This window comes from Thalassophryne amazonica, chromosome 21 (assembly GCF_902500255.1).
Source record: "Thalassophryne amazonica chromosome 21, fThaAma1.1, whole genome shotgun sequence".
NCBI classification, from domain to species: domain Eukaryota; kingdom Metazoa; phylum Chordata; class Actinopteri; order Batrachoidiformes; family Batrachoididae; genus Thalassophryne; species Thalassophryne amazonica.
Window position 1 is genome coordinate 40,212,668 of NC_047123.1, and position 27,292 is coordinate 40,239,959.

The 27,292-nt window shown below is 42.9% G+C and overlaps 2 protein-coding genes across 2 annotated transcripts in view; one reads left to right on the forward strand and one right to left on the reverse strand.

The window, feature by feature from the left end:
* Nucleotides 1-48: 48 nt before the first annotated feature.
* The window catches only part of brf1b (BRF1 RNA polymerase III transcription initiation factor subunit b), a 33,195-nt gene continuing 5,951 nt past the window's right edge, over nucleotides 49-27,292 (forward strand). The window contains exons 1-6 of the mRNA XM_034162108.1: nucleotides 49-214; nucleotides 1,267-1,478; nucleotides 2,354-2,434; nucleotides 14,616-14,789; nucleotides 14,876-14,907; nucleotides 14,992-15,064. Of these exons, the coding sequence (XP_034017999.1) occupies nucleotides 1,295-1,478; nucleotides 2,354-2,434; nucleotides 14,616-14,789; nucleotides 14,876-14,907; nucleotides 14,992-15,064 (544 nt within the window). The 5' untranslated portion in view covers nucleotides 49-214; nucleotides 1,267-1,294. The remainder of the gene's footprint in view (nucleotides 215-1,266; nucleotides 1,479-2,353; nucleotides 2,435-14,615; nucleotides 14,790-14,875; nucleotides 14,908-14,991; nucleotides 15,065-27,292) is intronic.
* LOC117502969 (BTB/POZ domain-containing protein 6-B-like) lies at nucleotides 15,108-27,291 on the reverse strand. The gene is made up of 5 exons (XM_034162109.1): nucleotides 27,122-27,291; nucleotides 26,395-26,661; nucleotides 25,106-25,196; nucleotides 24,246-24,364; nucleotides 15,108-16,823 (listed from the first exon to the last, which is right to left on the reverse strand). The coding sequence occupies exons 2-5, from the start codon at nucleotides 26,613-26,615 to the stop codon at nucleotides 15,791-15,793; spliced, it is 1,464 nt and encodes a 487-aa protein (XP_034018000.1). The 5' UTR covers nucleotides 26,616-26,661; nucleotides 27,122-27,291; the 3' UTR covers nucleotides 15,108-15,790.

Below are 27,292 nucleotides of genomic sequence, written 5' to 3' on the forward strand. Positions count from 1 at the left end.
GCATTCGACCAACAAATTCCTCCAATCAGAGCCAAGACCGGTTGACGTCATTGCTGCGCGTCTCAGAACAAAAACAAAAAATAAAACGTAAATATAGATAAGAAGCTGGTGTTGATCTGTTGATCGGTGATATTTTTTCTTAAAATGGATTTTAATCACAGTGGACTCTTTGTGCTGTAGGTCGGTTTATCGCCAGCATCTGTTTAAAAACGAGGTAAAATTATGTGGCAGTGTTTTAATTCATTTTTATAGTATTTAGTGTTTTATCTGATTGTTTTCTTTGCTTATGTCAGTGTTTTTGCGTTATTGTTTATGTATTTTTTGTTGTTGTTGTTGTTGCCTGGAATCGAACCTGCGACGCTGTTTCACTTTTATTATTTCCCGGTGAACCTTTAGGCGCAATATTCACCTGAAGGTTGAAAACAACTCGCGAGTGTCGTTCGCGGGCCGAATTTTTGCACTTTTTGTCCTTCTTTAAATACCTACACACATATCAATCTATATATTTCTGAAAAGCACATTTTCTCTGCTTTAATTTAATACCCATCTCATTTCTGTAATGTAAAATGGCACTTCTCAGTATGGCTAACAGTACAACCATATGTACAACCCTAACCCAGACCAAAAACTATTCAAAAATGTTTCTAAAAAGTTTTATTGTCAGAAAAACTGAAGCCTCATGACCTAGAATAAACACCAATATTACAACTAGAAATTAGCTTTCATTGAATATTGCACCAAAACGTACGGTGGGAATGAGTTATTTTCCTGTTACCACTCAAATTTTCATTCAGGACATTATACAGGTTGAAAAAAAAAGTCAGGTGGCATTTTGTTGTGTGTGTGGGGGGGGGGGGGGGGGGGGGGGGGGGCATGGTAGGCTATCTCAGTTCCCTATATATATATATATATATATATTCTATATGTGAGTTTTCTGTTAAAGTCAGCAGAAACAGGAAATAAAAGATGACAGTAATTTACAGTAAAGACGTTTTTCCTGCATGTTAAAAGAAAAAGCAGATTTTAAAGTAGACACAAAACAGTTGCCTCATATAAATAAATAACAAAAAAATTCTTTTTGCTGAGTGGTTTGTTTTGATCTTTAACACTGTTCCTCTTTTGATCATCTTTGCTGCTCGTACCCTTATAACGTTCACATAAATGACATCCTGAACCCGTGTCCCTCATCCATCGCAGCAGGGAGTAGACGTTGTTACGAGCTGTTGGACCTGCTAACGCGTGGCATGACCTCTATATGACCTTCAGGCTGTGCTGACCTTTGATCCCAGAAGCCATGGCCTCTAGGGTTTGCAGGACCTGCGGGGGGTCTGACATCGATGTGGACCAGGCCCGGGGCAGCGCCGTATGCACTGGGTGCGGCTCCGTCCTCGAGGACAACATCATTGTGTCCGAGGTTCAGTTTGTGGAGGGCAGCGGTGGCGTCTCCTCTGCCGTGGGACAGTTTGTGTCATCTGATGGTGAGTGCGCACATCTAAATGTCTGACACACTTGCGTTAGCCTTGATCCTGACTTCAGGAGTCAGCATTTCACACTGAACCCATCAAGTACCAGGTTTACTGTGAGTTCATGTCCTGTTAATCGGCATCATAAAGTCATTACTGACAGACTGACCAAATGATTAAACACACCAGTGAGTGTTCAGTCACTTCTGGTTCCACTTTAAGCCAAATAACGGCCTCCACCACTTACCAGCTGTTGTTCTACCCAGACACATGACCCCGGACCACGTCTTACAATATGTACATATAATTATCTCAGATGACTTACAAGTCAGGAAAACAAAAATATACATGTATAGTTAAAGGAAAAAAGTGCAAGTTTTGAAGTCTTGTAATTAGACCCCACTGACCTACAACAGACTGCTAAAACACTCCCTGCAGTATTTTGGCATGGGTCACGTCTGAGAACATACACTGGTCATGCACCACACTACAGAACCGCACTGGGTCCTGGTACCTGCACCCATCCAGGCAGACACGGGTCCATCCTCACCTCTCCAAAAGTCACTTTGTGCTGCTGGTCTCTCACAGTGAGACATTTGTGTTCTGCATCACGTCCAGAGAAACCCACCACATGGACTAAATGTGGTGTCTGATGTTCCCTCACAGTATCAGTGATCCTCCTCATCTGAGTCTCACTAAGTAACTGTTCATTGGATAAACCATGTTGGCTGGAATCTTGTAGAAATCTCCACCCCCTCATTAGGGTGATACTATGACATTATATTATAAATCAGAGACTGTTCTGTGGGGAGTGTAATGACTGTTGCATTGTGGGACACGTAGGGCTGATTCTTAATGAAGCTGAATGAGGCATCTGTTTGTCTCTGCAGGTCCAGTTAAGGCTCCTGTTCTTGGTTCTGGCTTTCACACTGCTGTTGGTAAAGAGTCGAGAGCCCAAACTTTGCAGAGTGGTGAGCGCCTTCATAATCATTGTCATCTTCATTTCATGAGACGCTGTAATTCCAAATCCCACAATTCCTGTTGATGTTTGTAGGTTCTTCTGTTGAATTAATTTGACTTCAGTTTAGTACTATGTAATGTGGAGGTGCATCAGGAAGGGCATCCAGCGTAAAACTTGTGCCAAATCAACATGCAGATCCATCTGGGATCTGCTGTGGCGACCCCACGTGAAAACAAGGGAGCAGCCTACTTGTGATCTACTATTTATGCAGTATGAATACCATGAATCTCTCAAATCCAGTTCAGGACACACAACCACAATCATGGGGAAGACTGCTGAAGTGACAGTTGTCCAGAAGACACTCAAGGACACTGTATTTGATTGAGTGAGATTAACACATCAGATTTCTTCATTTGTAAAGTTTATTTTAAAAGATGTGTTTTCTGAACGGATATTGTAATGTTTGACTTTGTATTTTATTGCCTGGACCCCAGGAAGACTAGCTGACGTTTTGGTGTCAGTTAATGTGGATCCATTTAAATAAACAAATAAACTGTCCACAGGGAAGTTAAGATTGAGAAGGTCATTGTTGGCTGTTCACAGAGTTCCTGATCAAAGCATAGTCATGGAAAGTTGACTGGAAGGGAAAAGTGTGGTCAGAAAAATGCACAAGCAACAAGTATGACTGCAGCTTTGAGAAGTTTGTCAAGCAAAGCCCATTCCAGAACTTGGCAGAGCTTCAGAAGGAGTGGACTGAGGCTGAATTTAGAGTATCAAGAGCTAACATGCACAGATGTGTCCAGGAAATGGGCTACATGTGTTGTACTCCTAGTGGCAAGCCACTCCTGAACCACAATATCATAAACGTCTTATCTGGGCTAAGGAGACTGGAATGTTGTTCTGTCGTCCGAAGCCCTCTTTTCAGATGAAAGCAAATTTAGCATTTCATTTGGTTATCATGGTCCCAGAGTCTGGAAAAAAATGTGTGGAATGACACAGAATCCAAACTGCTTGAGGATGTGTGACATTTCCACAGCTAGTGGCTGTTTAGTGCCATGTCATCTGCTGGTGTTGGTCCACTGTGTTTTATCACATCCAACGTCAACCCACCCATCTACCAGAAGGTTTTAGAACACTTCATGCTTCCATCTGCTGACAAGCCTTATGGCAATGCTGTATTCCTTTTCCAGTAGGACTTGGCACCTGCCCACAGTGCCAAAACTACGAGGAACTGGTTTGCTGACCATGGTGTAACTGTACTTGATTTGCTCCATCAACAATATTTCATAGATTCTGGATGAGGTATTGTCAAGAGGAAGATTAGAGACACTAGATGACTAGATGAGACTCCAGATGACCTGAAAACTGCTATCAAAGCAACCCAGACTTCCCGAACACCTGAACAGGTCCACAGACTGATTGCTTCCACGCTGCACTGATGCAGGAACTCATTCGAGAGGAGCCACAACCAGATACTAAGCACATGAATGAACATACAGAAGTTAGATATTTCTGTATTATAAATCTTTTTTTTTAAACTGATCTGTTGAAATTCCCAATATTTTGAGATATGCATTTTCTATTTTTTTAATGATCAAAATTAAAATAAAAATGATTAAAACCTTTTAGTTTTTATGTATTGAAAACAGAATATGTAAAAATTTCACTCTCAAACTTCTTCCACGATATTCAATTTTTTTGAGATGCGCCTGTATTGTCTGTAGAATATCACTGTCATTGTAAAGTAATACAAGTGAAGCAGTGCTAGATCACTCGTGGTAACAGGAGTCCCAAAGGGGAAGTGCCAAATTTTGAGTCCACAATGAAACAGGAAATGTCAAATTTTGAACACTTCCTGGAGCTACAGCAGAAGATATTAACTCATTTTTCATTGTTGTTTTTGCGATGGTATGTTTATCCTCTGTAAGGTTTGTGTGTAACCTTTTGTTTGTCTCATTTTTTAAAAAGAAAAATAATTTTAAAAAAAGGTCTCACATGAATAGAGGAGATAAGCTGAAGGTGTTTAGCCATGCTAATGCTCCCCAGAAGCATTTACTGAAAAAAAAGTCTTAAGGAACTAAGTGACATGGTTAGATGCTGAAGAGCTTCACTCGTTCACGTCCATGACATATACATATTACAACATTCATTGAGAATGTCTATGCACTTTCCCCGACTGACATTTTAAAGGACTGATAGTCACAGATGCAGAAACGTGAACATCCTATTTTAGGCCATGTTTGCATTAAAAGTCAGTCAGTTCGGCTGCTCCCTTGTTTTCACTTGGGGTCACCACAGCAGATTCAAGGTGGATCTTCATGTTGATTTGGCACAAGTTTTACACCGGATGCCCTTCCTGACACAACTCCACATTACAGAGAGAAATGTGCCAGGTGGGGCTTGAACCAGGAACCTTCTGCACTGAAACCAAGTACACTAACCGCATGGTCACCAGCCCTGCTGCCCCATGTTTGCTGATGGTTTGGGGTTCCATTAACACATCTGAAATGTGGTATCATCTTACAATAACAGATTAAACTTTAAAGTCAAACATGTGCACCAATAGATGGCCATGTCTCCATCATGACATTAGGCGACTATATGTACCGTATATCTGGAAAGTATTCACAGCACTTCACTTTTCCACATTTTGTTATGTTACATCCTTATTCCAAAATGGATGAAAATTGTCCCCCCCCCCCCCCCCCCATCAAAACTCTATACACAATACGCCACAATGACCAGATTTAAGATTTTTGCAAATTTATTAAAAACAAAAAACCTAAGATCAGTATTCACAGCCTTTACCATGAAGATCTAAATTGAGCTCAGGTGCCTCCTGTTTCCACTGATCATCCTTGAGATGTTTCTGCAGCTTAATTGGAGTCCACCTGGGGTAAATTCAGTTGATTGGACATGATTTGGAAAGACACACACCTGTCTAAATATAAGGACTCACAGTTGACACAAACCAAGCATGTCTGTAGACCTCTGAGACAGGATTGTCTCGAGGCACAAATCTGGGGAAGGGGACAGAAACATTTCTGCTGCTTTGAAGGTCCCAATGAGCACAGTGGCCTCCATCATCTGTAAATGGAAGAAGTTCAGATCCACCAGAACTCTTCCTAGAGCTGGCCGCCCGTCTAAACTGAGCAATTGGGGGAGAAGGACCTTAGTCAGGGAGGTGACCAAGAACCCGATGGTCACTCTTTCAGAGCTCCAGCATTCCTCTGTGGAGAGAGGAGAACCTTCCAGAAGGACAACCATCTCTGCAGCAATCCACCAATCAGGCCTGTATGGTACAGTGTCCAGACGGAAGCCACTCCTTAGTAAATGGTGCATGGCAGACTCTCAGACCAGGAGAAACAAAATTCTCTGATCTGATGAGACAAAGATTGAACTCTTTGGTGTCATGTTTGGAGGAAACCAGGCACCATCCCTACAGTGAAGCATGGTGGTGGCAGTATCATGCTGTGGGGATGTTTTTCAGCAGCAGGAACTCGGAGACTAGTCAGGATTGAGGGAAAGATGAATGCAGCAATGTACAGAGACATCCTGGATGAAAACCTGCTCCGGAGCACTCTTCACCTCAGACTGCGAGTTTTGGCCCTTTTACAGCCCATTTTTCACTTGTGTGAGAATTTTTGGATCACGCCGAGTTTCAGCTTAATTGTGCATCTTGCATCGTGTAGTATACATGGAGTAACGAGCTGCGTTTAACCTCTCATGACCACCTCCCGATCGGTAATCGTATGGGCGGATGAAAATCAAACCTGTTTGATATTCTGGTCGACCCTCGTGAGGGTATCACGCTGTTGAAGCAGCACTACAAGCGTCAACGAGCTGATGCGCAAACACCAGAGAGAGCATAAACAGTGATCATCTCTTTGGGAGAGCAGCTTCCGTTTCTTTTTCCTCCTTCAACTCATGTAAAGTCTTGTATTTTTTGTTGTTGTTAAAACTTTGATGTCTCACATCGAGAGTTTTAGGTAAAAATAAGAAATGTAAATAAAGTTTGAAAAATAGAAGAATCAGAATCAGAATCGCCTTTATTGTCATTATAATTTGCATTACAATGAGATTTAAATGCAACTCCAAAAAGGTGCTTTCCGTGGTGCGAGTAATTTTTAGCCAAATAAAAGATAGTGAAATTTAACAGTAAATTATTCAGAGTATATGTACAACTAATATAAACATAAGGTAAAATAAAATGAAATGTGGACCAAGTAAAATGTAAAATGAGAATTATATACAACTGTGGAATCATATTGCACAGGAAAATTGCACATGGTTTACAGATATTGCACAAGAAACTTGAAGGTGTGGATTAGAGTGATTTGTTATTGTTAAGTGCAGTGATCGCTCTGGGGAGAAAGCTGTCCCTGAGTCTGTTTGTCCTAGTTTTGATTGACCTATACAGTCGGCCGGAGGGTAGTAGGTCAAACAGGTGGTTGCTGGGGTGGGATGTGTCTTTGCTGATGCTGGCAGCTCTGCTGAGGTAGCGAGAGCTGGCAATGTCTTCCAGGCTGGGCAGAGATCAACCAGTGATCCCCTGGGCCGTTTTGATCACCCTCTGCAGCGCTCTCCTGTCTGCTGCTGAGCACCCCCCGTACCACGCTGTGATGCAGTACATCAGGATGCTCTCGATGGTGGCTCTGTAGAACAACACCAGCAGCTTCTCCTCCAGATTGTTTCTCCTGAGCACCCTCAGGAAGTGGAGTCGCTGCTGGGCTTTCTTCACCACCACTGTGGTGTTGGCAGTCCAGGAGAGGCTGTCAGAGCGCTGCAGTCCCAGGAACCTGATGGAGCTGACCCTTTCCACACAGTCCCCTTGGATGTAGAGCAGGGCTGGGTCAGCCCTGTTCTTCCTGAAGTCCAGGATTATTTCTTTTGTTTTTGTGGTGTTCAGCGGCAGGTTGTTAGCTGAACACCACGCTGTCAGTCGATTGACCTCGTCTCTGTAGTCGGTCTCATCCCCCCTGAGATGAGCCCAATCACGGTGGTATCATCTGCAGACTTTATGATGGTGTTTGTGGGATGGGTCGGAGAGCAGCCGTGTGTGTAAAGGGTGAACAGGGGGAGGCTTAGTACACAGCCTTGAGGGGAACAGGTGCTGAGTGTGATGGTGGAGGAAAGGTGGGGGCCAAGTTTCACGGACTGTGGGCGGTTTGTGAGGAAGTCCTTGATCCACTGGCAGATGGGGGTGGAGATGCCCAGATGTGTCAGTTTCTGGACCAGGATCTCCGGGATGTGGTTGAAGGCTGAGCTGAAGTCCAGGAAGAGTATCCTCACACAGCTCCACTGGTGCTCCAGGTGGCTCAGCGCGGTGTTGAGATCTCTGGTGATAGCGTCCTCTGTGGAGCGGTTTGCCCTGTAGGCAAACTGGTGGGGGTCCAGAGTGGGAGGCAGACATGCTCTGATGTGCTGAGACCAGTCTTTCAAAGCACTTCATGACCACAGGCATAAGTGCAACAGGCCTGTAGTCATTTATGCTCTCCACTGCTGACTTCTTTGGGACTGGAATGATGGTGGAGGATTTGAGGCAGGTTGGAATGACGGCCTGTGACAGGGACAGGTTGAAGATGCAGGTGAAAACTCCAGCCAGTTGGTCAGCGCACGCTTTGAGTACCTTTCAAGGTACACCAAATAAAAGAAAAAAGAAAATAAGAAAGCTTCTGTTTACGTTTTGCTTCCGGAAACACGAGTCCAACGTGTGGTTTTTGAACGTACAGTGTGAGTAGTCAGATCGCATCAGAGCATCGAGCCATATTGTGGGAGAACATAAATCATGTGTTCTGAACTTTTACACCCTGCGGTTTTGTCATACAGTTTGAGCTGGAGCCGAGTACAACAATTGAAAATATCGTACAGTGTCTGTCCAGCGTAAGCACACAGGACAACTGGACAACTCTGTGAATGTCCTTGAGTGGCCCAGCCAGAGGTCTCATGGAACATCTCTGGAAGATCTCTGGAGAGATCTGAAAATGGCTATGCACCAATGTTCCCCATCCAACTAGATGGAGCTTGAGAGGTGCTGCAAAGAGGAATGGGCCAAACTGTCCAAAGATAGGTCCACCAAGCTTGTGGCATCATATTCAAGAAGACTTCAGGCTGGAATTGCTGCCAAAGGTGCATCAACATTTTGCTGAGACTGTGCTGCTCACAGACTAAATGATGTCTTTATCAACATTCTGTAAGTTGAAGATGGCTTTTTTTAATGACTTTATTATGCTTTTTGGGTGTCTGGGATTTGAATCCAAGCAATGATCCTGGTGCAAGTTTCTTAATTAATAAGCAGGATACCTTCTATAGTGGCACTAAATCTACTTCAGATAGGTATCCAGTGTCGCCACAGACTCTTTCAGCTTGGGCCTTAAATTTGTGGTCAGATTTGCGCTTTGTCTAAACTTCAAAGTTTTTTAGCTTTATACAATTTAACTTTTTTACTAAAAGAAAGGCATTACCTAGCTGCATCAAATGAAAAGATTGCTTCTAAAAGCAACGTGAAACAAAGACTGATTGTCTTGCTTTTACTTATATCTGGAAATGTACAACCAAATCCTGGACCAGAGATGCAATGTGTTCAGACTCCTGCTGATTTTAAATCCATATCAGGAATTAAATTTTTTCATCTAAATGCACGTAGCGTATTACCAAAAATGGACATGGTTAGAACTTGGGTTGATTCAACAGATGCGGATATTGTAATAATTTCTGAAACTTGGCTGACTAAATCTGTTAGAAATGAAGACATTAACATATTCGATATATCGCACTGACAGACCTAAAAAAGGTGGCGGGGTAGCCATTTATGTCAAAACTAGATTTGATGTAACAACTGTTCTGAGTCTATTAGTAAGCAAATGGAGTTTCTCGCCTTGAACGTGCAAATTGCCAAGTCCCTGTCTATAACTGTTGTTGGGTGTTACAGGCCTCCATCTGCCACCAAGGATGCACTAATGTCCCTGAAGTGCCTTTTGTCCAAATTAAACTATAACAAACTCCTACTGGCTGGAGATTTGAATTAGGACTGGTTAAATACGGCTTCTGATGAATTTAAATCATTCTGTGATTCCATTTATCTTAGCCAGTTGGTTAATCAACCTACTAGGCCAAATATTAAAAGTCCTGATAAATCTACTTTGATTGACCTATTTCTTACCAATGTCCCTCACAAATTCTCATCTCTGGGAGTCTTCTGCAATGACTTGAGTGATCATTGTGTTGTTGCTACTTCAAGGAGCTGTAAAATCCCCAAATCTGAACCCCGCATTATTAACAAGCAGAATTTTAAAAAATTTAATGAACAAGCTTTTCATCATGATTAATCTTTGGCCAGTTGGGGGCACATGCATCTGTTGCCTGATGTCGAGCTTGCTTGAAGTTTCTTTAGGAGAAGTTTTATGCATATTGTAAACAAGCATGCTCCCATCAGGAAATGTAGAGTGAAGGGACGTGAAAATCCCTGGTTTTCTGCAAAATTGTCCAATTTAATCCATCAGCGCAACATTTCTTGGGCCAAAGCCAGAAAAAATGCTTCTGCCACTGATTGGTCTGTTTTTCGACAATCAACAAATGTACGTCTCTTCTTTAAAAGGCTAAATCAGAATATTACTTATCCGTCACAACGGAGAATCTCAATAATCCAAACAAATCTTGGAAAATGATTAGGTCTCTATCTGTAAACTAATTTTACCAGTCTCTACCAAAATTTGTCATAACAGATTCAGGCCCTGTCTGTGATAAAAGTGAAATTTTAAACTGCTTTAATAAGCATTTTGTTTCCTCTGGTTCTTTATGTGACTCCTTAGGAACAGTTCATATGACTTCCTGCAGAGACCCTCCGGTGTCTTTTGGATCCTTTTACAGTGCAACAAGTTCATAAAGCTCTCAAATCATTAGATCACAGGAAATCTCCTGGACCAGACATATTTTTTTTTTTTTTTAAATTGCAGCTGATTTTACAGCGCAACCTTTAACAACCCTTTTTAATCCTACAATCCAAAATAAAGAAATTCCATCCATTTGGAAATCTGCTTTTGTTACTCCTTTATTAAAAGGAGGGGATCCTGTTGTTCTAACCAACTACTGGCCAATATCAAACTTACAGTGAGGAAAGAAAGTATTTGAACACCCTGCGATTTTGCAAGTTCTCCCACTTAGAAATCATGGAGGGGTCTGAAATTTTCATCTTAGGTGCATGTCCACCGTGAGAGACATAATCTAAAAAAAATAAAATAATCCGGAAATCACAATGTATGATTTTTTAATAATTTATTTGCATCTTACTACTGCAAATAAGTATCTGATCACCTACCAACCAGCAAGACTTCTGGCTCACACAGACCTGTTAATTTTTCTTTAAGAAGCCCTCTTATTCTGCACTCTTTACCTGTATTAACTGCACCTGTTTGAACTTGTTACCTGTATAAAAGACACCTGTTCACACACTCAGTCAATCACACTCCAACCTGTCCACCATAGCCAAGACCAAAGAGTTGTCTAAGGACACCAGGGACAAAACTGTAGACCTGCACAAGACTGGGATGGACTACAGGACAACAGGCAAGCAGCTTGGTAGAAGACAACAACTGTTATGATTATTTATTAGAAAGTGGAAGAAACACAAGATGACTGTCAATCTCCCTCGGTCTGGGATTCCATGCAAGATCTCACTTTGTGGGGTAAGGATGATTCTGAGAAAGCTCAGAACTACACAGGAGGACCTGGTCAATGACCTGAAGAGAGCTGGGACCACAGTCACAAAGATTACATTAGTAACATATGATGCTGTCACGGTTTAAAATCCTGCAGGGCAGCAAGGTCCCCCTGCTCAAGCCAGCACATGTCCAGGCCCATTTGAAGTTCACCAGTGACCATCTGGATGATCCAGAGGAGGCATGGGAGAAGGTCATGTGGTCAGATGAGACCAGAATAGAGCTTTTTGGAATCAGCTCCACTTACCATGTTTAGAGGATGAGAACAAGCCCAAGAAAACCATCCCAACCGTGAAGCATGGGGGTGGAAACATCATACTCTGGGGGTGGTCTTCTGCAAAGGGGACAGGACGACTGTACCGTATTGAAGGGAGGATGGATGGGGTCATGTATTGTGAGATTTTGGCAAACAACCTCCTTCCCTCAATAAGAGCATTGAAGATGGGTCATGGCTGGGTCTTCCAGCATGACAATGACCCCAAACACACAGCCAGGGCAACTAAGGAGGGGCTCCGTAAGAAGCATTTCAAGGTCCTGGAGTGGCCTGGCCAGTCTCCAGACCTGAACTCAATAGAAAATCTTTGGAGGGAGCTGAAACTCCAAACCTGAAAGATTTGGAGAAGATCTGTATGGAGGAGTGGACCAAAATCCCTGCTGCAGTGTGTGAAAACCTGGTGAAAAACTACAGGCAACGTTTGACCTCTGTAATTGCAAACAAAGGCTACTGTACCAAATATTAACATTGATTTTCACAGGTGTTCAAATACTTATTTGCAGCAGTAACATACAAATAAATTATTAAAAAAAAATCATACATTGTGATTTCCGTTTTTTTTTTTTTTTTTAGATTATGTCTCTCACAGTGGACATGCACCTAAGATGAAAATTTCAGACCCCTCCATGATTTCTAAGGGGGAGAACTTGCAAAATCACAGGGTGTTCAAATACTTATTTTCCTCACTGTATGCGTCTTGTCAAAAATTTTTGAATCTCTCATTTGTGACCAGCTAAAAGAGTTCTTAAATTCAAAAGACCTGCTCTCAAATTTGCAATCAGGCTTTAGAAAAAAGCACAGCACTATTACTGCAGCAACTAAAATGATCAATGGCATACTTGTTTCTCTTGACAAAAAAACAGTATTGTGCCTCACTTTTTATCGACTTACCAAAAGCTTTTGATTTTGTTGATCATGCTGTATTACAGCAGAGACTTCTTTGTTTTAGCCTGTCAGATCATGTAGTTTCCTGGTTTGCTAATTATTTGAGTGGCAGGACTCAGTGCATTAAGTGTGAAGGTGTTTGTTCTGAATATACAAGTGTCCACAGGGGGGTGCCACAGGGCTCAGTACTGGGTCCCCTTCTGTTCATTATGTATACAAATGAACTTGGACAAAATGTGTCAGATGCTAATATGCATTTTTATGCAGATGACACAATCAATTATTGTTTTGGATTAACTCCTGCTAAAGCCATTGAATCCTTGCAGAAACCAAATTTAATTCCAGACATGTTATTTAAATTAATGTCATGTCTGGCGTTTTATAAAGTGAAAATATCAGCTATATGTTTTAGTTTTAAAGTAATGCACTAATTTTGAAGGTTTTAGTGTTTGGACCACACATGCTGCAGTGCATTATGGGTAAAGTTTCACGACAGGAGAAATATCAGGGTGCACTTTAACTGCTGCACATGGACAATAGCATTAAACTCTTTGTATATTGTGCCTAAAACTTTCGTGAATATATTCTCTGGGTTTATAGATGTTATTGTGTTTGTTTTATGTAAACATGCCAGAAGCTCAGGTTTATTAAAACTTTTCAGGGCCTCTACTGCCACCTACTGGCCAGTAGATGGCAGTAAAGGCCAGTTGCTGCGGTCTAAACAGCACAGAGAATCCACAGGATGACAATTGTAAATGAACATTATACAACCAAAATGGACATTTTTTTTTATCTGACTGTGAAGCACTTTGGTCACCCTTTGGGCTGTGGAAAGGCCTATATCAGTAACCTTTGATTGATTGGTTGGTTTGGTTGATAACACAATGTGGAAAAAGTGAAGCGCTGTGAATATTTTTCAGATGACACTAAATCACAACATAAGTCACCCCAAAGTGCTTCACAAGTGTAAGGTTGAACCTCACCAACCCCCTGAGCAAGCACGTAGGGAACAAGTAGTCAGGAAAAACTGCCTCTGGCGTTTTTGTGGAAGAAACCTCAAGCAGTCCAGACTCAGAGGGGGTGACCCACTGCTTAGACCAAACTAACAACAAAAATCAGGTGAACAAAATACAAATAATTTTCAAACATGCAAACAAAACTGAACCTCCACATACAGAGTCCAGCGGGCAGCATGACCCACAGTTCATGTTGCATGGCAACTAACAACATTCAGCGACTTCAGTCCAGCATCACGAGGTCAAGCAGAGGACCACCAGGTAGTTCAACCATCACTGAATAGCAACAGCACCTCAAAAAAAGAGAGACAGAGCAGAAATCAATTAGCCTAAACAAACAACTCACAGACATGAATTCTCAGCAGCAGCATGACAGATGAGATGCAAATGTCTTCGCTGTCAGCTAGCCCTCTGCTTCACAGTCCCAGATTTATGTATGATGAGACAGACCTGCTCCAAATATTAGTAACATAATTCAATATGGGGGGAAAGTAGTGTGATACAACATTAATGTTAGCCATATGGGGGGGGGGGGGGTGTCTTTCATGCTGTCGGTTGCTTCTTTGCATTTTATCACCACAATTACGTATCTACAGTGTTAAATAGACCACATCATAAAACATTTGTGGATAACACCTATCAGTTCTTCACAGTTCAGTCAGGGGTCTGCACTTCTGTTGCCATGTCAGAGTGATGTCATTACCTGGTCATGACAGTATAGTTAATTTGACCCATACACAAAGAGTCCTATAAAGTTGGGATTCACCCTGGACAGGACGCCACTGTGTTACAGGGACACATAGAGACAAACACACATTCACACCTGTGGACAATTTAAAGTTTCCAGTCCACCTAACCTGCATGTCTTTGGATGTGGGAAGAAGCCTGGAGCACCCACAGGGAACCCACGCAAACACGGGGAGAACATGCAAACTCCACACAAAGGCCACAGGTGGGAATCAAACCCATGACCTTCTTGCTGTGAGGCAACAGTGCTAACCACTAATCCACCATGCTGCCCCCATCCATTTTCTAAACCCTCTTTTTCCAGGTCATGGGGCTGAGCTTATCCCGGTGACTGGGTAAGAGGCAGGGTTCACCCTGGACATGCCACTACTATCATTTTATAATAGTTTAAATGAAAGCTGTCCTACATTCTGGATTTGTTCAGGCTGCCACAGGTCAAGTCAGCCTTTTGTTTCCAGACCATTTATGAAGTGTTGTGGCTTGTCACAGGGCCCTTCTGGCCACTAGAGGGCACTGTTGCTTGTTGCATACCTGTGCTGTACTTGTGTTCAGGTAAGCGTCAGATCCACCACCTGGGCAGCCAGCTGCAGTTGAACCAACACTGTCTGGACACGGCCTTCAACTTCTTCAAGATGGCTGTCAGCAAACATTTAACCCGTGGACGGAAGATGCAGCACATCATTGCCGCCTGCCTCTACCTGGTGTGTCGTACAGAGGGGACGCCACGTATCCTAGCAACCGCAGTGTCATAAGTGGAGTGGCTGTGTTGAGATCTGCAGAGGTTGTGCTGGTTTTGCTTAACTTTGTTGCAGACATGTTGCTGGACCTGAGTGACCTGCTGCAGGTAGGACTGGTCTGAGATCCACTGTGTGACCTGATCACAGTCATTTCCACACGGCCCGTTTATGTTTGTTTTTTCTGTGACCAGGTAAATGTCTACATTTTGGGGAAGACATTCCTGCTGCTGGCCCGTGAGCTCTGCATCAATGCTCCGGCCATCGGTGAGTACATTCATTTACTTTGTCCCTCACAAACCAACTGGAGGTTCTGATGTTGGAGGGTGGGGGGGTGAGAGCTGAGATATTTTAACACCTTGCTGACTCTTTCTAGTTTCTATGAATTGAACTACATCAGCAGAAACCAGTTCTGGGTGCGGCAGAAACATTTTTAATGACACTAAACTTATTTTTACGTTTACCGTGTTCTTTCTCATCATTTCTTCATTCTTAATCATTTATACATTTACAGAAGTTTCTATATGGCTTCAGACAGCTCAGGGAACATTTTCTTGAAGTTCATTAAATCTCTCCAAACACAACAAAACTTACTGGATCATAAATGCACCATGTCGCAGCATAACTACAGAACACATTGAACACTTTACGGCGTGCATGTCCGTCTGTGCACAGCGCCGTACAGAACCATGGTGAGAAACAAACGCTAAGGAGCCACGTTTGATTCATTTCTCAAAACGTGATGGAAGGTACAATTATGTTTGATTTGATCTTGTGCATTTAAGCATCTGCACTGTGCCAAATTGCCAAGTGGGCACAGAGAAGTAATCACCTGACTCATCTGAACACAAGAGGCTGGAGAAGTGATGGTTTACTTCTTTTCAAGAATCAGGATATTTGTCTTTTCTATATATTTTATTGATTATTCCAAATTGCAGATATTGGTTTTCAGTTTGAGATTAAAGAGCTTAATGTCTGCCATTCTGGATCAGATCAACAGTAGAAGACCAGCTCAGGGATCTGACCCCCCTGGACTCCAGTCCCATTAGTGCTGTCAGAAGAACACTGGAACTGGAAGGTGACTTTCCCACACTGCACCTCCGTCATCCCCTCTTGACCAAAGTAACTCAGCTCAATTCCATCCAGGACAGCACTGATCGTGTAGAAGGTGTCGGGTTCTACCTGGACTGGGTGTTCAAACCAGACAGCAAAGGTGGTGCTTGAGCCATCTGAGAGGAATTTTGTGAGGTTCTGGGCCATTACAGTTCCATGCCTCTTGAGTTCAATCTTAACGCTGTACTCAGCTTTCCCGCCACTTGATCCGTACAGTCCAAGTCCAGCCAAGAAGATCCGCCGATCCACGGCAAACTGGATGCTGTCACAGCGCCCCCTGTAGCGCCACTGGTTACTGCGGTAGGCTGAAGACTGAAAACGATGGCACCTCTGTGGTGCCAGACCAGCTCGTTTGTCCAGAGGAAACTCCAGTCTGGGTTTGTTGGTGGCAGTGAACCACAAGAAGATGTCATGAGTCTCCTTCAGTGTCAGGACATCTGCCTGTGCTGGCCCATCGGCAAACTCCTGCAGGGTCATGGTAGGAATCCGGATCAGGTACAAAGCTTTTCCCAACACAACCCGTTGGTTCCTGGGGGTCACAGTTAAGCCCCGTCGCCGACACTCAGCCGCTGCCCAGCAGAGTGCCGCCTGAAAAACAATGGTCTCATGGGTGTTGAGAGTTTCTCGCTGCAGAATGATCTCCAGTGTCTGTATGTTGATCTCGCAGAAGCCGTCGGCGCACAGAGCCAGCTCAGCCTGGGCATCGATCATCTCCCAGCACCGCTGCATCAGCTCCGGCTCCTCAAACAGGCAGCTCTGAGAGAGCAGGACGCAGGCTTTCTTTGCTTCCAGGCTTGTCTCCAGGAAGGTGACGCAGGCCTTGGCCAAAGCAGGAATGATATATTTCTTGGCAGCGTAGAGTGTGGCGAGCACAGTGTCTGCATCCAGCTCAATCTCATCGCTGTACATGTACCTGAAGAAGACAAGTTCTCTGTCACTGCATACTAAAAGAAACGAACAACTGCCTACAACTTTGACTCAAACCAACATCCACGATCACTTAAAACATTGTACTTAAAACATTTTAAAATGATGCTCCTTAATGTCAGTGAAGCTAAATTTCTACATCATCGAAATTACATTTTTTAAAATCATCTGTGTATTCTTGCATGCTGCATTTTTGTGCATTAGTTGTGATTAATTGCAGTGAAAGGCTGCAGATAAATTTTCTCATTAGAAATATCACTGCACATTAAAAACACCAAATTACTGTAGAATTAAAAGGATTCATCTGTGAAATAATGTTTGCAGCCAATCTGCTGTGAGTATGCCTGATCCTGTCAAGTCTCAGAAGCTAAGTACAGTGGGTCCTGGTTAGGACATGGATGGGAGACCTCTTAGGAAGACCAGCGGTGGTGTTTGTTACTCCAGCTAAAATTGGACTCATGTCAATATGGGCATCTGGTAGAAAAAAAAAAACCTCATGTCAAATCCCACTGTGGACCTCCTGTAGCAACTCTAAACAAAGTAGAGGTAGATGAAAGACAAATACTATTTTAAATAATGTTTTATTTAAACTCTGCGACTGACTGATCTGTACAGTAACAGGGGCGTCATGTACAAAGCGTGTGTATGCACAAAAACCTGGCGTACGTCTGTCTCCACGCCAACGTTCAGATGTATCAAAAGTGTAATGACCGTGGAAATGTGCGGTGCGTCATGCACAAATCCTGGCTGGCATACGCACGTTTCCACAGCTTTTGTTCCTTTGCTAACACGTAGAGGTGATGCTGAGAACCATTAATAGTGTGAAAACATGAAGTCATCAGAGTGATGTGCACATCAGAGACACACTGATGAACAATTAACACACCCATGGGTTTGCAATTATATGGGTGGATATAAAAACATGCGCAACCGTGGCCTTGGTAATTAAAGTCGGCTTATTAGTCAATTATCGTCATGTGCAAGTAAATCCTCACGTTCCCTGAATACATGCTTACCTCGGATTGCACCATTTTGCAAGGTCCTCTAACAACACTAACACAGCCACTGTTAGTGCCAGCAGTAGAAGCGTGTGTACGCCAGCCAGGGTTTTTGCGTGACGCACCGCACATTTCCAAGGTCATCTCACTTTTGATACATCTGAAAGTTGGCATGGAGACGGACGTAGGCCACGTTTTTGTGCATATGCATTTTTGTACAGTGGGGTAAAAAAGTATTTAGTCAGTCCCCGATTGTGCAAGTTCTCCTACTTAGAAAGATGAGAGAGGTCTGTAGTTTTCAACATAGGTACACTTCAACTATGAGAGACAAAATGAGAAAAAAAATCCAGGAAATCACATTGTAGGATTTTTAAAGAATTTGTAAATTATGGTGGAAAATAAGTATTTGGTCAATAACCAAAGTTAAACTCAATACTTTGTAACATAATCTTTGTTGGTAATGACAGAGGTCAGATGTTTCCTGTAAATCTTCACCAGGTTTGCACACACTGTAGCTGGTATTTTGGCTCATTCCTCCATGCAGATCTCCTCTAGAGCAGTGATGTTTTGGGGCTGTTGCTGGGCAACATGGACTTTCAACTCCCTCCACAAATTTTCTATGGGGTTGAGGTCTGGAGACTGGCTTGGCCACTCCAGGACCTTGAAATGCTTGCCTGAGCAACATGTTGTTTGGGATCATTGTCATGCTGGAAGACCCAGCCATGTTGCATCTTCAAAGCTCTCACTGAGGGAAGGAGGTTTTGGCTTAAAATCTCACGATACATGGCCCCGTTTATTCTTCCCTTAACACAGATCAGTCGTCCTGTACCCTTTGCATAAAAACAGCCCCAAAGCCTGATGTTTCCACCCCCATGCTTCAAAGTAGATATGGTGTTCGTGGGATGCAACTCAGCATTCTTCTTCCTCCAAACACGACGAGTTGAGTTTTTACCAGAATGTTCTATTTTGGTTTCATCTTACCACATGATATTCTCCCAGTCCTCTTCTGGATCATCCATATGCTCTCTGGCAAAGTTCAGACGGGCCTGGACACGTACTGGCTTAAGCAGGGGGACAAGCCTGGCACTGCAGGATTTGAGTCCCTCTCTGCATCGTGTGTAGCCTTTGTTACTTTGGTTCCAGCTCTCTGCAGGTCATTCATCAGGTCCCTCCGTGTAGTTCTGGGATTTTTGTTCACCGTTCTCATGATCATTTTGACCCCACAGGATGAGATCTTGCGTGGAGCTCCAGATCGAGGGAGATTATCAATGGTCTTGTATGTCTTCCATTTTCTTACAATTGCTCCCACAGTTGATTTATTCATAACAACCTGCTTGACTATTGTAGATTCACTCTTCCCAGCCTGATGCACATCTACAATTATCTTTCTGGTGTCCTCCGACAGCTCTTTGGTCTTGGCCATGGTTGAGTTGGAGTCTGATTGTTTGAGGCTGTGGACAGGTGTCTTTTATACAGATAACGAGTTCCAACAGGTGCCATTAATACAGGTAACAGCTGGAGGACAGAAGAGCTTCTTAAAGAAGAAGTTACAGGTCTGTGAGAGCCAGAAATCTTGCTTGTTTGTGGGTGACCAAATACTTACTTTCCACCATAATTTACAAATTAATTCTTTAAAAATCCTACAATGTGATTTCCTGGATTTTTTTTTTTTCTCATTTTGTCTCTTATAGTTGAAGTGTACCTATGATAAAAATTGCAGATCTCTCTCATCTTTCTAAGTAGGAGAACTTGCACAATCAGGGGCTGACTAAATACTTTTTGGCCCCACTGTACATGAGGCCACAGGTTTGTAATTGTCTGGGATCCAGACTAAGATCCAGTCATCAGAAGTGTCTCTGTGGTCAAACTGTTGAACTTGTAGAGATGTTCACTGATCTCAGCAATGACATTCATGTCTCTGGGTCCTCGGCCTTTGTGATCTAGAGATTCCTGGGAAGATCTCATGGAGTCACAAGGTCAAAGGTAGGAGGCGTTTGGTGATGCTGATATCTCTGCCGGAGAATGAAGGTCCAAGTCTTTCATTTCCTGGTGCTGCCTGAGACTTGGATTCTGACCAGTGACCTTAGGTGAGGACTGGATGTCTTTTGTCCCAGGTCTCTCTGTGGAGGATTTTTGGGTCCTGCTGGAATGACTCTGTGTCCAGTGAATGTTTACATAGTGAGACTCAGATGAGGAGGATCACTGACACTGTAAGGGAACATCAGCTACCACATTTTTTTCCACGTGGTGTGTTTCTCTGGACATGATCCAGCACACTGTTGTCTCAGTGCTGAGGACTCCAAAGACAGGAGAAGGACATAGCCACATTTCAACCTGGCTACAGCAGATAGAGGTGGGGTGGACCACAGGTCCCGGGTGGTTGCCATCTAGGACTTCTGGTCCAAGGTGGTTCAGTGGTGTGGTGGATCGACCTGCTGTCAGACCTGACCTGTCAGAGCACACAGCAACCAAGGCTCCCTGAGATGATGCAGCATTACAGTAAGGTTTGTTTTTGTTGTCACTGTCGACTCGTTTAATTTAATAGATGTTTTTAACTCTGTCAAATATTTCACACAACTTGTGCAGCTTCTCTTCATAGTGTGATCCCCGCTGCCTTCAGTGGCCACATTATTATTGCAGCGTTGCATGTGACTGGTGAGAATATGTGCAGGCAGACTGTATGTGCACTGTGAAGCTGCTTACGAACAGCGCATAAGACAGTTGTACTCTTTGTACAGTTTGAGATACACACAGTATCGTTGTGCTGTCTATGTCCAACCACACCTCACTTTTAGATCAACATTCCTCCAGTGATGTTGTTACTTCCAGGACGTGGGTGTAGGGATAAAAATTGACAACTGTGTCGGCTGGACACTTGCAGTGACACACAGCATTGTGTCAGGTGTAAGATGGAGTCCTAAACGCAGTGTTGTAATGTAACACAGTAGAAATACTTAGTTACTGTACTTCACTCGAATTTTGACATATCTGTACTTCGTTATTTACATTTCTGGTGACTTTCACTTTTGCTCCGATCCATTTCCCTTAACCATCTTTGTTCCTACAATATAAAAGTACAACCCCTGGCAAAAATGATGGAATCACCGGCCTCGGAGGATGTTCATTCAGTTGTTTAATTTTGTAGAAAAAAGCAGATCACAGACATGACACAAAACTAAAGTCATTTCAAATGGCAACTTTCTGGCTTTAAGAAACACTATAAGAAATCAGGGAAAAAAAATGTGGCATTCAGTAATGGTTACTTCTTTAGACCAAGCAGAGGGAAAAAAATATGGACTCACTCAATTCTGTGGAATAAATTATGGAATCATGAAAAACAAAAGAACGCTCTAACACATCACTAGTATTTTGTTGCACCACCTCTGGCTTTTCTAACAGCTTGCAGTCTCTGAGGCATGGACTTAATGAGTGACAAACAGTACTCTTCATCAATCTGGCTCCAACTTTCTCTGATTGCTGTTGCCAGATCAGCTTTGCAGGTTGGAGCCTTGTCATGGACCATTTTCTTCAACTTCCACCAAAGATTTTCAATTGGATTAAGATCCGGACTATTTGCAGGCCATGACATTGACCCTATGTGTCTTTTTGCAAGGAATGTTTTCACAGTTTTTGCTCTATGGCAAGATGCATTATCATCTTGAAAAATGATTTCATCATCCCCAAACATCCTTTCAATTGATGGGATAAGAAAAGTGTCCAAAATATCAACGTAAACTTGTGCATTTATTGATGATGTAATGACAGCCATCTCCCCAGTGCCTTTACCTGACATGCAGCCCCATATCATCATCGACTGTGGAAATTTACATGTTCTCTTCAGGCAGTCATCTTTATAAATCTCATTGGAACGGCACCAAACAAAAGTTCCAGCATCATCACCTTGCCCAATGCAGATTCAAGATTCATCACTGAATATGACTTTCATCCAGTCATCCACAGTCCACAATTCCTTTTCCTTAGCCCATTGTAACCTTGTTTTTTTCTGTTTAGGTGTTAATGATGGCTTTCGTTTAGCTTTTCTGTATGTAAATCCCATTTCCTTTAGGCGGTTTCTTACAGTTCGGTCACAGACGTTGACTCGTTTCCTCCCATTCGTTCCTCATTTGTTTTGTTGTGCATTTTCGATTTTTGAGACATATTGCTTTAAGTTTTCTGTCTTGACGCTTTGATGTCTTCCTTGGTCTACCAATATGTTTGCCTTTAACAACCTTCCCATGTTGTTTGTATTTGGTCCAGAGTTTAGACACAGCTGACTGTGAACAACCAACATCTTTTGCAACATTGCGTGATGATTTACCCTCTTTTAAGAGTTTGATAATCCTCTCCTTTGTTTCAATTGACATCTCTCGTGTTGGAGCCATGATTCATGTCAGTCCACTTGGTGCAACAGCTCTCCAAGGTGTGATCACTCCTTTTTAGATGCAGACTAACGAGCAGATCTGATTTGATGCAGGTGTTAGTTTTGGGGATGAAAATTTACAGGGTGATTCCATAATTTATTCCTCAGAATTGAGTGATTCCGTATTTTTTTTCCCTCTGCTTGGTCTAAAAAAGTAACCGTTACTGACTGCCTCAATTATTTTTCCTGATTTCTTATAGTGTTTCTTAAAGCCAGAAAGTTGCCATTTGAAATGACTTTAGTTTTGTGTCATGTCTGTGATCTGCTTTTTTTCTACAAAATTAAACAACTGAATGAACATCCTCCGAGGCCGGTGATTCCATAATTATTGCCAGGGGTTGTAGAAGAAATTTGATTGGACAATGCCTGTTTGCAAAGGTGAAACTAAGCTGCAGCCCAGCAGATACAGTCCTCTACAGCCGGAGTGCAGCGCCTTAATTTCACCCCTGCATCAAGTGTCATGTTTGACATAAAACAAGTTTAAAAGACTAATATATATATATATATATTACAAATAATGAATGTTTATGAGTTCAATGGTACGAATATTTCATGAGGTGAATCCTTTCACTGAATTAAATATTCGTACCCTTGAAAGAATGTTAAAAACATTCATTATTTGTTTTATATAACGGCTAAAATAGATCATTGTCATTTGATATTTTATTAATTTATAAACAACAGAAAAGGTACTTACATTTTGGTGTTCCACTGTGACGTGTAGTCCAGTGATGCTGTTTACTGACTTCAGACTTCCATTAAAAAAAACAACAACAAAAAAAAAAGACTGTGTAGTTCCTCAGTCCAGCCAAAAATCACATCAGTGTTTTATGTAAACAGCTCGTCATGCATCCAGATGGCTTACAGGGGAGTGGATTTTGTGTGTGTAGCAGCCTTAGTTAACTCAATGAAGTCACCATGTCGCTGTCCTGCACGCGCACATGCAACTGGCTCGGTCCAGCCGTGTACCTCCTCAGTGCAGCAACAAAGAAAAAGTCACGTCAGAAATGAGTCCAGGTTTTCTTTCTCTTCCTGGTAACAGACAGCACAGTGGATTTGTTTTGTGTGTGTGTGTGTGTGTGTGTGTCAGTTAGCTCAAATTATGTCTCAGGAGAGTTGTGTCCCCCGCGTGCACACATGCTTGTGCATGCTTGAACAAAAATAAGACTGTATACGTCCTCAGTGCAACGAAAAAAAAAAAAATCACGTCAGAAACGAGTCCAGCTTTTGTTTTCTTCCTGCTAACAACCTCCAGGCAGCACAGTGGATTGGTTTTGTGTGTGCATGCGCACATGCATGGGCGTGCACGAGCATGTGCGTGCATGATGTGCACGAGTATGCTCGCATGCACGAGTACACATGCGCACATGCATGCGTGATCCCATGTTTGCGTGTGCACGAGGACTTGGACGCTTGCGTGCGCACGTGAGTGCAATGGTACCAAATGTATGGAACCAAATTTGCACTCTGAAAGCAATGCAACACAAATGGGATGAATTAATCCATGCCATGTGACATACACAGCACCAATCAAATGACAAGAATCCACTCAGTCATTATATAAATATATATATAAAGATGACAGGTTGAATCTGGCTGGCTGTTTAACAAAAAAGTGTGTGTCTTCCAGGAAAACAACTGCGCATTTGTATGTTAGAGGAAGTGAGTACTTCATTAAAAAAAATGTGAAAATCTGTTAGAGTGAGGGGTGGATAGTTTTAAAGTTGCAGCACCTGATCCGTGGAATGCAGAGTCCCGATGTCCAGACTGTCAGTTCCTGAAGCCATTCATTTCACTGGATTCAATATTTTTAACAGAATTTGAAAAATATGCAAATAATGTGATATTAAACAAAAATATTAAGTGCATGCATAGCTTGGGGTCCTTCATTGTATCAAAGATTCCATCAAAAATGGAATATTTTATTTTCTGTGCAGATCTACAAAAACCTCATATCCCAGCTTATCATATGGAACAAACACTAACTCACTTTAACAGGACCAGGAAAGCACTTGGCTCCACATCAGGGATGTGGACCTGAGATTGTCCCTCAGCCAGGTCTCCATAGAACATGGCACTGAACACGGAGCTGCCCACCGCCAGCACATACTGGACACAAATAAAGAACCCAGAATCAACGTAAAGCCAGACACATTACCAGAGTTCCAACAGAGAAACACAGTCTGACTGCAGGTTCTTTGGAATCCAGGTCTGGATTTCATCTTTAATGCCAGCACATGTTGGGACTTACGAGTACTGGTGTTGCAGACCGAACGGTCCTCCCCTAAAAAAAAATCAGTCCACCTTTTGCATCTGCACATGCGTCCTTTCGGACCACAGCAGCACATCTGGGACGGAGTCTCTTCATCCAAAGCAATCAAATGGATTAATGGGATTATTAACCATCAGATGATAAAGGTAAAACCTCTTAAATCATTCTAAAGTCAGTTTGAAGCAGAAACGAGGCAAAATTCTGTGACGCTTTGAAACGTCTGACGCGCAGTGAACGCATCAGCTAGCAGCTCGTGTAGTCGCGTTGCTCTGATCGCTTCTGCTGCCTTTTATGATGAAATGATGCTGAATTTATGTGGAAATGATTGTTGTTCAAAAGCTTTAGATATCGGTCACTGAGATGGATGATGACTGGAGGCAGTTTGAAGCAGAAACGAGGTGATAATCCATGAACTGCGTCATAAACCACGTCATCGGGGGGCTGATTTTTAGGGGGACTGTTCGGTCGGCAACACCGGTCCATCCAGGTCCATGTACAGGCCCATTTGGGTCCATGTACAGGTCTGTTCAGGTCAGTCGAGGTCGGTACAGGTCTGTTCAGGTCAGTACATGGTTTACCTTGTGAGCGGGAACACTGTGTGTGTTTCCTGGCGGACCAACGATGAAGTGAACATCAGCCATCTGCTCGTTATTGAACATAAGAGCATTTCTACAAAAACAACACATTTGTTATGTTTATTTCAGAACTTACATGGATAATAAATCAGTGTATTGGCCTGAATGTAAGATGTGCCCGTTTATAAGATGCCTATTTTTAAAGACGTTTTTGGAAAAATACTTCCCTTTATTTTAGGAACAACATAATGCCAACAGAAGCTCCCTGAAAGATGGTGAGCATATAACAGTGACGTGGTGCAGGAATCTGTCACCAGCTCACCACCTCTGTAATCACTGAAGATCAACAATGTGCTCCCAAAAAGTCCTCAGGGATTCATGTGCTGTGGACATTAAATCTGTGGATGGTCAGAAATGCCACTTCCTGCTCACTGGCTGGCTGCAGAACACAGAGGAAATGCCGCTCCAAGTTTTCCTGGTGTGAGTTGGAAGCATGATGTGATCGTGGCTCAGAATCTGCTGCTTTCCTGATGCAGTTTGGGCAGTGAAAAATAATGTGGCTCCATTACTGAAATAGAATGGCGGGAGGAACTTTGTGGAAATAGGCACCACAGTGGACAGGAATGTAAGTATCTAGCACAGGAACTGCAAAGCCTGTTGGGAGAATGTGCCTAAGTAATGGTGAGTTAACTTGTTATTCATTAATGTCCCATCTGTTTGGCACCACCTACTGTTGTGGATGTACATGTAAAAGTCTCCTCTGTGACTATGAGATCCCCCCATGTTTTCAAGATATGGAAAAAAGTCTTATTTTTGGCCAATATGGTACTTTTACATTTCAGTACAACTAATACTACTGTTGCCACTACTAATACTTCTACTACAGCCAACAGATGCCCAAGAAACAAAAGTGATTTTCCCCTTTGGGGGAGGTGACGGTCTAGTGGTTAAGGTGTTGGGCTTGAGACCAGAAGATCCTCGGTTCAAATCCCCGCCTGACTGGAAAATCACTAAGGGCCCTTGGGCAAGGTTTTTAATCCCCTATTGCTCCCGGTGTGTAGCGAGCGCCTTGTATGGCAGCACCCTGACATCGGGGTGAATGTGAGGCATAATTGTAAAGCACTTTGAGCGTCTGATGCAGATGGAAAAGCGCTATATAAATGCAGTCCATTTACCATTTACTTTAAAAAGTTATATTTTGACATAGTTATATTTAAAAGATGAATTTTCTATATTTTCGCATTAGAACATGTTTCAAATGTACTTCCTGTGTGGCGACTAAATGGTACCACCTCTCTCTGAGCGTCGGGTGCATCACCGGCCACCTGACACTTTCTTCACTGTCGTTGTTGACGGTCTGCTGTGCCTCATCGCCATCATTTCTGATAACCAGATCTGGCTCACTCAGCTGGATCAGGCGCTTCTTTCGCACCATGTTGGCCGTCACCACCGGCTCATCACTGCCGACACGGGTGGACAAAAGTTCTGCCGCCATGTTGTTCCACTTCTCCATGTCACCGAATGAGCAGGATCATGCTGTGAGGTCATCAGACTGCTTCCTGTTAGCAAAACAAAAAGTCAACCTTCAGGACATGAACCCAAACTCCCCATAGACTGGAACCAGAACCTCAGACACATCATCAGTCAGCTGATGCAGTTTAATAAACATCTGGACCTCTGATTGCATTTTTTATGTTTTTCTTACTTCATGTTTATTTAAATAATAGAAGCAGCCCTTTAATGGCGTCAACCCTGACCTCTGCTGATCAGCGATGACCTCTGACCCATTGACCCCTGACCCACACGAACAGACACATTTATTGTTTTTGTTAAACACAAAATTACTTTGACTAAATAAAACCGATTTGATCTGTAATGTGTGACGTCATCGCGCTGATGTCCTGGTTTCGGTTCGGTGCTGAACGACCGACCTGGATCGTCCCACGCACCCCTTTACAAAGCGCGTCCATGTGCACAAACAGACTGCAGTTCGCCTCCTACACGCACGCGCACACTTACCTGACAGACGTCTTTGCCGAACCTGCTCGAACCGGTACCGTCGCACGACCGGCCGCCATCTTAGATCCTGCTGTTGCCGTGTGCAGAGCGCCCACTAGGGGGCGGGATTAGTCGCTTTTTAAAAGAAGGCTGCACTCCATTTTTTTTTTCCTCTAGCTATATTTATTCCTT

Coding starts and splice junctions, on each gene's coding strand:
- LOC117502969 (XM_034162109.1), bottom strand. CDS start 26,615: ATGGAGAAGTGGAACAACATGGCGGCAGAACTTTTGTCCACCCGTGTC. Junction 25,197..26,394: donor CACCCGACGCTCAGAGAGAG/GTGGTACCATTT, acceptor TTGTTTTTGTAG/AAATGCTCTTATGTTCAATA. Junction 16,824..24,245: donor GCTTTCCTGGTCCTGTTAAA/GTGAGTTAGTGT, acceptor TGTCTTCTTCAG/GTACATGTACAGCGATGAGA.